Genomic DNA, 11,663 nt, shown 5'->3' with positions numbered 1-11,663 from the left:
GTATCGAACTTGGGACCTTGCGCTTGCGAGGCAGGCGGCAGAACCACTGAGCTAAATCCCCGGCCCACATAATTATCTTTTTATAAACTCTAGATGAAAATATGGATCCATTCATTTTTATGAGCATGAATAAGGTATAGGGGTAAATTACAGGTAGCTATGTTTCCAACCTCAAATGCCCAACTTTTACCCAGAGATGAATGCCTTTAAGATGCTGTGGTTGTCTGTAGAGTCAGTAGTCCCTGTCTTAGCGAACGCGTGATCATACAACTAACACATGCTGCCATTTATCATCTCTGAACAGAAATATGTGCCATATATTATGGAGACCAAAAAGAAATATAGGTACTTGCTTTTATAATTTTCAAAGAAATTTATGAATGCTTGTATTTTTTTATCTAGTGGTAAGGAAAGAAAGAAGACAAGAGATGATAACATTCATAAGGATTGGCTGATATAGACAGTATATCTTTATGGACATTCTGTAAGATTTTTTGTATTTCTTCCTGTCTTTCCAGAAATCTCATTTCTAGACTTGTCCCTGGGATCCTGCTCACCGGGTAACGTTTGGTCTGTCTTTTGGAGACACAGTCATTGTGTGAATCAAGAGGAGTGAACTGTCTTTAACAAGAGGACTATTATTCTCTTAACACGCTACAGTAACTCTGTGCTTTAAAATCCTAGGGTGAAGGAACAGCCATTAGTTGTCACAAATGTCATTTAAATATTCTGGATATTTTTACTATCACCATACTCTACCCACTCCCCTAAAAAAAAAAGCCTCTCTATTTTAGAAACTTTTGGAGAAGAATCCTGTTCAGAGGACCCCATAAGCTCCTCTAGTTGTGGGCCTCATGTTGAAATTTAGTTGTTGTTCTTCACTTTAGGACTATCATCATTTCCTCTTTGGTTGGGATTTAAGGGCTGACAGAGCAGAGCTGACAGGTGCCACCTATTCATTCATTGTCATATATAATTGAGGTCTGCAGAAATTACCCTTGAGCTTATATTCATTCATATCTGATATCTTCATAACAAGAGTCCCCTAGTAGCCCTTTCCTCAGTCTTATTAATGAATTCTTCAAGTTCTACAAATCATAGGTTGCAGTTTCATAACATATCTATTAGACACCATGCTTGAAATCTTAAACACTACAATTGGTATATAGGATTTAAAAAAATTTATATGAGCCAGGCATGGTGGTGCACAGCTGTAAAGCCAACACTCTGGGAGGCTGAGGCAGAAGGACTGTAAGTTCAAGCCTAGTCTGGGTGATTAAAATATTTACATATAGAGAATAAACTTAGTACTATTGGGTTTATGTTTAGAGAATCATAATATGTTTCCTTTCAGATTGGGAAGGAGTGAGGAAAAGGCACTAAACACTAAACTTTAGCATCCAAACCTTGTAGATGGAAGCCAAAAGTTCTGTAACACTCAGCTAGTTTTATGAGCCAGATTTCTGGCTGCTAACAAAGTTCTATGGAAATTAGAAATGGCTTTTATTAGACACTGGTATAAGTAGGATCTAGCTACTATATGTAGTGAAATCGAATATAGTCTCTTGTAATTGTACATTTGAGGCAGATAAATGGTATTGAAATAAACCAGTTATATTTGGATTATTCATCTTATCAAAATGTGATACTCTTCACATTTAAATATGGGTTAAAGCTAAATCTAGAACCTAATAATAACCTAATTAACTTTTCCAGTTTTCTCATCTGAAATGAGCAATTGTTAAGAGATTCTCTTGCTACTGGGTTTGGTAGCTAGGATAATGAACACATTGAGCTTTCCTTCACAGCACTGAGAATCTGTCTATCACTGAAGAAAATGAGGCTGGTGTCTACAGAAAGAAGAGCCAAGAGACAGAGAATGAGGGCCATGTAGCTATTCTGTAGGTAGGTAAACCTAGTAGCTTAAAGTCCCCGCAATTTTCATTTATACACCCCAGTATATTACCTTTCCGCATTACTCAACTTAAGTGGGTCTGACAATGGCATACAAGAATAAGGACAAATTCATGATACCCTAAGTGACCCCCCCCACACTGTTTACATATAGTAATGATCACAGGTTCATAAAACTAATGGGCGTGTTAAAAAAATGCAGGAAATTAGAGACAATGGTCATAGTTAAGTGGTGAGGTGGGGGGCCGAGAGGGCTTGATTAATTTTATTCTATACTTCACAAAGGTATTGGGGTCTGGAGTTTTAACCCTACTTACCCCTGTCCAACCAACTGGTAGGATTTCCACGAAACAGTAAAGTTTTATAAGTTTGCCTCACTGTTTAATGGAAAGCCTACGAATTGTGCTTCACTTCCCTTGGGTTACAGCCTTCGCGTGGTCCTTTATTTGTCCAACTCGCGTCGCACTTCGACTCCTGCCCCCGGGAACGGTCGTTCTCCGATTTACCCCCAGTCCGTGTCCGCAACCCGCACGACTCTCGCCCGTCCAGGAAGCCAGGCTTCGCCCCGGAGGGGGCCGCCGCGCCTGGGGTCCGGGCACAGACGCAGAGGTCACCTCGGTTTAGACTGCATGAAGAACTGAGGGAACCCGGATTGCCCCTTGTCCGCGCTGCGGGCCGAAGCGGTCTAGGCCGGGCGCGGGGCGGGGCGGGCACAGCTGCTTCCCCGCCCCGGGGCGGTGCCGGCTCTGCCAGGCCGAGCAGCCCACCCCGGCCCAGCCGCTCGGAGCCGGAGCCGCCGTCGCCATGTCTTCCGGGCCCAGTGTGAGCGCCCTGCAGCGCCTGGTGGAGCAGCTCAAGCTCGAGGCCAGTGTGGAGAGGATCAAGGTGAGGCCTGCTTGGAAGCGCGCGCCGCTGGGCGACCTCGGCTCGTGACCCCGGGCCAGCCCGGGCTGGGCGGGGCGGCTGAAGGCCCCGAAAGCGCTCGCGAGTCGGAACCTGGTCCAGGCGCCCGAGGGCCAGGCCGGCCCCGCCGGGCCCCGCCAAGTGGGGCTGTCTCTCCTGGGCGTCCCCCCTCCAGAAGGCTCGCCTGTTGTTAGCTGTGTGGACAGTGATCCAGAGGGGACCAGTGATGCGAGCGACACGCTGGCGACTCGGACTCCACTGAGGCGGGAGGACGGAGTCCAGGGATGGAGAGGACACCGACTGGACAAGACCTGGCGGTGGATAGATAGGATGAGAAGGGAGGAGGATGGATGCTCAGGTTTCTGGCGCGGTGACAGGATGAGTGGCGCTGCCATCCTCTAACGTGGATAGCAGGAGGGGATCTTAGGGGGCACGAGTCCCGTTTTGGCTGTGTGGACTTGGCAGCAACACCCAAGAGGTATCGGCTGCATGGACTGCAGCGCAGGGGACAGGGCTGACGGAGGCCGTTGAACATGGATGGGAATGACAAAAATAGTGAGCAGAGACGAGAGCCTGCGACCAGGGACCAGTCAAAACGATGGCAGAGAGAAGAGGAAGCAAGAGAACGCAAGGAAGGGGGAATTCTCAGATATGTGGGGCTAGTCAGCAAGTCTGGTGTTTAGTCCTTGCCTAAGAAGGGCCTGTTGTGTAAGTGGTTTGGTAAGCAGTGTAGCACTCTGCGGTGTATGGAGACGTCGGAGCGGGCAGCATTGAAATAGAGCTCCGCATCCGTGGGGCCTTCTCTCTATACCTGGCACTGGTCAAGGCAATAGGGTGATTCTGGTGGGGAAGAGAAACAATAAGAAGTTAACTAATAAAATGATTCCAGATAATAAATGAAGATTGTAAAACAAGATAAAGGGCAAGGATTATAGAGCACAGAGAGGTTTTAGTGATGTGTAGACGTGGAAGCAAAATGGCTTTTTTTGTAAAGATATCCAGTTTTAGGCTTCTTTTTGATGTTTCTGCTTTTGAGCCAGGGTCTCACTTTGTAATCTAGGCTGGCCTGAAATTTGCTATGTAGCCTATGGTGCACTCAAACTCCCAAGCATTGGGATTTCAGGTCAGGTGGCTACCTTACCTAGCTAAGAAATCTAGTTTTAAAGAAACTTAGGAAACGAAGTCTGTATTTTGAGATTGAGAGGAAGGAACATACTGTATTTTTAGGTCGAAGAGTAAAAACAGATGGAAAAGGAGAATGGGGCATGGGATTGGAGGGGCCCTTCTGAGTCAGGAAGGTAGATGTGTAATAATAGATGTTTCTAGACAGGGGCTAGAGAACTTTCGTGATGACATTTTTCCGTGAAATAGGAAGCCAAGTTTTCTTCTGGGGGAGGGGAAAGGGAAGTAGAGGAGTCAGAGAATACAGTAGCATATTGGACTGTAAACTTTCAGGAGTGGACCGCTAACAGGTGTTGCTTGTAGCTGTAGGCATTGAGAAAAAGGTTGTTTGGGAGAGGAAATCAAGAACTGAAACTAGGATTGTTGAAACTGGTCAGGACCTGAAATGGAAAGGAAAACTGAATCAAATGCCTTCTTCCCCTATGAACTAGCTAGGAAAGATAATCATATCTATGTTTAAAAAATAATTATAGGTGTGTTAGTTACTTTTCTCTCATTGCTGAGACAAAATACTAGACACCCAAAGTTAGAGGTGAAGGGAATTATTTGGCTTACAGTTAGAGGTTCCAGTCCTTGGTTGGCTGGCTCCAAGACAGGGATGTCAAACATGCATCACAGAGGAGAAACAACATGGCATGCACACGTTAGCAAAGGCAACAAGAGGCCTTCACTGCGTCATTTTGCTCTTTTATCCCATCCAGACTACCTCAATTAGGGTGGTGCCAAACCACTCACTCACGTGTAGTGGTTTAGTAATCACATGCCCTTAATCCCAGCATCACATTCCAGATTCAGCTATCTCTTGACTGCATGAGGCTTTGGGGGGACATCCAGACCCAAACCATAACAGTAGATGCTGGAACAGACCAGAGCATTGGAGTGAAGTGCTCAAGGGCAATACCAGCCATAAGATAATAAGTGTATGTAAGGGGTGTACCCATAGTCTAGTCTGACTATGGCAGTGTGGCCATCTGGCCTTGGCTGGGCTTCTCTCAGGTAGCACCTTGGGAAGTAACAGTGTTCCAGAGTCTAGGCAGCCTCATTTCTAGGGTCAGTGTTGAATTCTTAGCACACCTAGGCATTTCTGCTTTTTGGCTAACTAGCTAGCTGTCTGGCAAACAAACGAAGCACCAACTTCCCATGAAGGACGTTGAAGGACTTTGCTTCCTAGTGATTAGAATCCTTGCTTTCCCTCCAAGCACTCCTCCTTTGGAGCAGTCTCTTGGGAGGTGCTGGATGAGCCTGGCTCAAGCCAAGGAAAGCCAGATAATAACCCAGAGGGATTACCCATCTCCGTGGCAGAACAACTTGTGGATGTTTGGACTTGCCTTTCTCATCCACAGTCTCTTCCTTGATACTGCTAGAGAGATGCTGACCACACTTACTCTTCTCAACACATCCCATATCTTAACTTTTTGGCCGTGTTCTCTAGGCTAGACTCCAGCTAACTCCATTTTCCCCAGGTCCTGGGGATCTGCTTTCCACCTATTATGTGCAGAGCTCCCCTGTTCCCCTGATGTAGATAGTAAACATGGGCATAATTGAATTACATTTCTTTTTAATTTAGTAACTGTTTTCTAAAACCAATAATTCCAATTATAATTAATACAAAAATGTCAAGAGTTTCTATTGAGGGAAAGTAAGCTTAAATTCATTGGTCTGGTTATATTATAATTATATAACTTAAACCATTATTACATTAATAAAACAAAAATTGCTAAAGCACTTCAGAAACTTAGTAGTAACGGTAACAGAAACAGTTGTATTAGTCTGTTTTCTGTTGCTGATAGCGGAATACAGAACCATAGACTGGGTAAATTGCAAAGAAAAGAAGTTTCTTGGAGCTCATGGTTCTGTGGGTCCAAATTTGAGGGGCCGCATCTGTTGATAGCTGTCTTGCTGGTAGCTCCCAAGGTAGCACAGGAAATCTTATGACAAGAGATGGGTAGTGTGTATTGTATGTGTGTCTCTTCTGTCCTCTGTCCTGTCTTAGGAAGCCTCCAGTATTTCAGTCTTGGGAGATCTACTCTGATGACTTTATCCAATCCTAACCAGCTCCCAAAGGCCCCACCTCTAAATATCATAGTCAGATTATGATTCTGCTCTGTTAATACCTCACAGTGTGAATTAAATTTCAATCTGGGGGGACACATTCAAACCATATCTGAACCACCACAGCAGTTACTGTTTCATTTATTTGGAGACTTGGAAAATTAATACAAGCTAATAATAACACTTGGACAGCATTTGAGACTATTTTTATACAGTATGGGTAAGTTTTTATACAAAGTCCCTTTTTACTTGCAAGAAAAATATAAAGTGAGAAAAGTTTCCAAGGAGAAATATACATCAAATGGAGAGTAAGAAGAAAAGACATAATGATACTGTATCAGTTTTTGTTACCTTAAAAGCTACCGAAAAACTTAGTGGTTTAAAACATTTAACTCACAATTCTTGGATAGACAGTGTGAGCTAATTTCAGCAGTGCAGCTCTGCTCATCTTTGCTGGGCTCTCCCCTGTGTTGCTGTCAGGTGGAGGGTTGGCTCTTTCACGTGGCCTGGGGTTGGCAGATGGTTGATGGCTGGCTGTTTTTCTTCCGAAAGACTTCTGGTACAGTGATTTTGGGTTCCAACTGCCACAAGTAAGGTAGCAGCAAAGATTCTTGGGGTCTTGACTGGAATTTGCCCACTAATATTTGCCATATTTTATCAGTCCAAGCAATTCACAGGGCTAGCCCAGATTTAGTGGGTGGGTAAGTAGAGACTATCTCTTCGTGGGAGGCGCTGCACAGTATTGTGACCATGTTTGCCATTTGCTTCAAATGTATTGCTATTATGCATTGGCACTGTGCTGAAGGCTTCATGTGTATTAACTCAATTGTCACATCAACGATTAAGTAAGATACTGTTACTCAGTACATTTTACAGATGACAAAATTGGTATTGCGAAGTTAAGTAACTTGGGTAGTGATTCAGCTGAATTTGGTCCAGGGAGCCTGTTTTTAAAAGCTACATTCATCATTATTATTATTATTATTATTATTATTATTTTCAGTACTGGGGATTGAAGCCCAAGTCCCAGCCTTCTAAACTTTAAGACAGTTTGCTCACATGGCAAATTTGACCTTTAATAATAATTGTGACCTTTATCAATATATGCATTACATAATGAAAATTTGTACAGGGAACACTAGTGTGCGATATTTCTTTACCAATGAAGTCTCAAAAGTAGGATTCTAAATGGATCAAACATACAGCTTTTTTTGTACCTTTGTTGGATAAGCAACCAAGCCCAAAACATCCTAAATTGAAGTTCACAGAAACTGTAACCTTTCCTCTGGAATTCATTTATTAGAATCAGCATAAAAGAAACTTGGAGGTTGCGGTAAATGTGACCTTTATCGGGTTGGAAGATGGTTTTCAGCATATCAGATGACTGACTGCTGGGTGGATCTGGATGTGAGCAGCACGTGGTGTTCTCTTTGTTTCAGGTTTCCCAGGCAGCTGCTGAGCTGCAGCAGTACTGTATACAGAATGCCTGTAAGGATGCCCTGCTGGTTGGTGTTCCGGCTGGCAGCAACCCCTTCCGGGAGCCCAGGTCCTGTACTTTACTCTGAAGACCAGTGAGTAATGATACTCTGTGCCATCCTGGGCCTGGGGCATTGTCACAGAACTTCCCAAAGGATTTGGGGACCTGCGGTTTGAATATCCACTAATCTTGGGGGAATTAAAATAAAAACCCGGCAAAATGCACAACTTTCCCTGAGGGGTGACTCTAGTCTGTAACTACCCAACCTGTAGAATATATCTAATTAGAAGAGTCTCAACTCTCTTTGGTGCTAATTCATGAGATACTTATTGTATCTTTATGTAGTGGAGCCTTTTACATGAGTTGACAGGTAGTAAGTAATTTCTTGACCTTAATCCTACCCTGGAAGAAGTAATGTAGCTACAGTGCTTGGGGAATGTGTGAATAGGATTAAAAGAGCTTTAAAAATTGATAACTGAAATGAAAACACCTCTTGGGTGGCATATTAGAAATTTCATCTTTCAATATTTTGTCTTGAGTTGTTATTCACATTTTCACTATTATTTTTTGAGAGGAAAAGGGCAGAGATTATTAGTCTTTTGGGACTAGCATATTTCAAATTATGTGTTCTAAATTGTGGTTAAACAGGAAGTACTCATCTTAGGTTCTTTTTTCATATACTTTCAAAAGGATATTGTTCATATTTAAAAGAAAAGTAGCCGAGAGTGGTGGCATATGCCTGTAATCCCACTCAGAGGTTGAGGCAGGAGGATCGCCCCGAGTTCAATGCCACCCTGAACTATGTAGCAAGACCCTGTCTCAGAATACCAAAAGAAAAAAGAAAAAGAAGGGGCTGGGGATTTAGCTCATTGGTTCCACCACCTGTCCCACAAGCACAAGGACCCGAGCTCTTTCCCCGGTACAAAAAAAAAAAAAAGTAACTCTATATTAGGTACAATAATACCTAATAATGGAAAATATACACATTTAGGATATTGAAGTAATAGTTTCATGTTGCCATAGTGTTTTTCTTTTTACAAAGCACTTTTGTAGGTTCCATTTGTTTTGTTTTGTTTTGGTACTGGGGATCGAACTCAGGTCCTTGCACTTGCAAGGCAGGCGCCGGAACCACTGAGCAAATCCCCAGCCCCACTTTTGTGGGTTCTATACATGCAGTGGTGTAGCTTGGATGTTTTATTGGACTAACTTCTTATTTTCTACTCTGAATACTAAAATGCCCTATGAAATGATGACTAGTTAATTTTATGAATAAACTTTACAGAAGTGAAAACCAACCAAACTCTCTTTGCAGCAAGGAAGAAGTTCATTGAGGAATGCCTTCAAGCACAAAGTGATGAATGAATCCCTCCAAGTCTCAAGAGAATGCTTTTCCTTTGCCAAAAGACTTTTAGATATTTCCTACCTTACCTATGGCAGAGTCCTATAGCAAAATTTCTACAAAAATTAATGATTTTCTACTCAAATAAGGAAAGTGAGTGAGAGTGGAATTTTAAATAATAATGGCCTGGTTCTTTTGCCAAAGTGCTTTATTTTAAGATAAACAAAAAACCTTACCAATAAATACAACCCTTTCATAAGTGAACTACTGGTGTTGCTATTCCTGGAATACCATGCATGTTTTATTTACTGAATGTTTACATTTTAGGAAGCAAAGCATTTTTGTCTATTAGAAAATTGAATGTTTACAATTTGTTTTTCCTAAGATTTTTATACTGCAATAAAATTGTTCTATTCTCATGAACTTACAATTACTAAATGAAGACAAAAAATATAAATTGGGGGAAAATAGACTTTTACTCATTAAATGGTGTCTTGATTTTTTTTGTAATTGGAAGATTTATATTTAACACTAAACATAGGAGATATTTCTTAGCCAAATTGTTTGGAAAGATTAATGTTAATGTTGTGTACTAGGCTGCCCCCTCTTATGTAGGAAGCACATTTAATCCTTTTCCTTCTAAATTTCTCTACTTTATAGTTGTGGTTGTACTTGTAAAGAATACTACATTATTTTATGTCTTTAAACAATGTTTAAAATGCAAATGACATATAGAAGAATGCAAATAGTTAAAAAAAATAATGTGAAAATACTGCAGCCTAAAAGAATTCTTTATGCCACACGTGTTTTATTTGGATGGTGTGCCTTTGATTTTATTTGGGACACTTTTAAAGAGACATTTTATTTGTCTTTGTAATAATGTTTGAAGATCTTGGGAATAAAATCTCTGCTTAATTGATCATTTTCTATGACAGCAATTTTTGTGTCTGATTTTATTATTTAAGGTTTCATGGATTTGTGTCCGCTTGTGGGAATGAGTGCTGGAAGTGTGAAGTAAAATTTTAGTTTTTGAGTCCTTGTAGGATTTTATTAAATGTCCCAAAAAGTAGATAAATGTATAACATGAAAAATGTATCATCACTGGCAACATTTGAAGTAGCCATGTATAAACCCATATATAAATAGATGGAAATATCTTTGAGTATCCATAGTTATAATAGGGAAAAAAGAAGCAATTAGATGGCTTCTCCCTGAATTTTTAGCCACTAAACTTCCAGATCTAAGTGATCTAGAACCCTTTCATTTGGTCATAATTCATGTATCCCCTTTCTAACCTTTCTGTTCTCTAGATCTGTTTTGTCTTTACAATTTTACCTTATCAATTATCCTTTCGCTTTTATCTTCATCAATTTCATCCTTTCTATTAGTATTTAAACACATTCCATTCTTCATCTTAACAGTAAGCATTTTTCAAAATGTCCATTAAAAACAAAATTCTCTCTTGATTCCACTTTCCCCTTCCACAAAAATTTGATAAGATGGTTCAGGAAAACCATTTGACTTATGAGTATAGATGTAAATGTCCTAAATATGAGCAAATCAAACTCAGTAGTACATTAAGAAAAATAGCACTTGGCAAAGCTAGTTTAACATAAGAATTTTGTCATTCATTATATGAATGGTGTAAGGGAATCTGTGCCAGAGTTATTTGAATAAAATTTAGTATCTGCTCTGAGTAAAAATTAAGAGATTAGTGAAACAGAAGTGAAAAGAAACTGAAGATGATAAAGATAATTTGTCAAAATCAACAGCAGATTTACTGTGTGGTGAAATGTTGCAGCATTCAGCATATCAGAGACAAGACAGAGACATCTTTAATCACTACTATTTATCAGCATTTGCTTTGGATGTCTTAGTATGGTAAAATGAGAAGATGGACTGGTTTGAATTTTTATTTTTTTGACACAAGTTCTTGCAGTGTTACCCAGGCTGGCCTCAAACTTGTAGTCCTCCTGCCTCAGCCTCCTAAGTAGCTGAGATTATACTTGGCTTGGTGTAATCATTTTAGAAGAAATGATATCTGTACTGTGATTATATAATTGTACACATTAGAAACTCATGAGAGTCTAGTAGAAGGAATACTTCAATTTGTAATAGAATTTGGGAGGCTGAATGGATAAAAATACATATAAAAATAAAAAGCATTCTCTGTACTAGCAATAGCTATTTAAAAATGAAAATGGAGGGCCAAGGATTTAGCTCAGTGGTTCTGCCACCTGCCTCGCAAGCTCAAGGACCCAAGTTTGATCCCCAGTACCATAAAAACCAAAAAATAAATAAAATAAAAATGAAAATGGAAACTATATTGTACTTTCACTTTCCTGACAGGACTATAAAACTACTTGGAATAACTTTAGTAAAAGTGCAAAAGTCAGCCACCTGTAGTCCCAGCTACTTAGGAGCTATGGGAAGCTGAGGCAGAAGGATCACTTGGGCCCAGGAATGTGAGGCCATCCTGGGCAGCTTAGTAAGTCTCAGGTGGGGGACGGAGAGTGGTTTCCTAGTGTGTATAGAACTGAGTCTAAATTAATGGCTACATTAAACTCTGGGATATTAAGCCAATTTCATTAAAATATCAATCTTACTAAAATTCACATATATGCTTAGTGTAATTCCTATCTTACTTACTTTTTGAAGGAAACCAGTTAAAATATTTTAATGTTCACAAGGAAAATCAACCATCCAAGAATAGTTTCTTAAAACTATGTTGTGTGTGTTATGTGTGTGTGCATATAAAAATGGGAGGGTGAAACTTGTCTTCTTGGATATTAAAAT

At 40.6% G+C, this 11,663-nt stretch overlaps 1 protein-coding gene across 1 annotated transcript; it reads left to right on the top strand.

Moving 5' to 3' along the window:
- The first annotated feature begins 1,620 nt into the window (after positions 1 to 1,620).
- Positions 1,621 to 9,786, top strand: Gng10 (G protein subunit gamma 10). The gene is made up of 3 exons (XM_004849574.4): positions 1,621 to 2,799; positions 7,491 to 7,622; positions 8,841 to 9,786. The coding sequence occupies exons 1-2, from the start codon at positions 2,719 to 2,721 to the stop codon at positions 7,614 to 7,616; spliced, it is 207 nt and encodes a 68-aa protein (XP_004849631.1). The 5' UTR covers positions 1,621 to 2,718; the 3' UTR covers positions 7,617 to 7,622; positions 8,841 to 9,786.
- The last annotated feature ends 1,877 nt before the right edge of the window (positions 9,787 to 11,663 follow it).

Source organism: Heterocephalus glaber, unplaced genomic scaffold (assembly GCF_053883595.1).
Source record: "Heterocephalus glaber isolate CG9 unplaced genomic scaffold, H.glaber_assembly_v1.0 deba00001479, whole genome shotgun sequence".
NCBI lineage: Eukaryota > Metazoa > Chordata > Mammalia > Rodentia > Bathyergidae > Heterocephalus > Heterocephalus glaber.
This window is presented reverse-complemented; position numbering and strand designations above follow the sequence as displayed.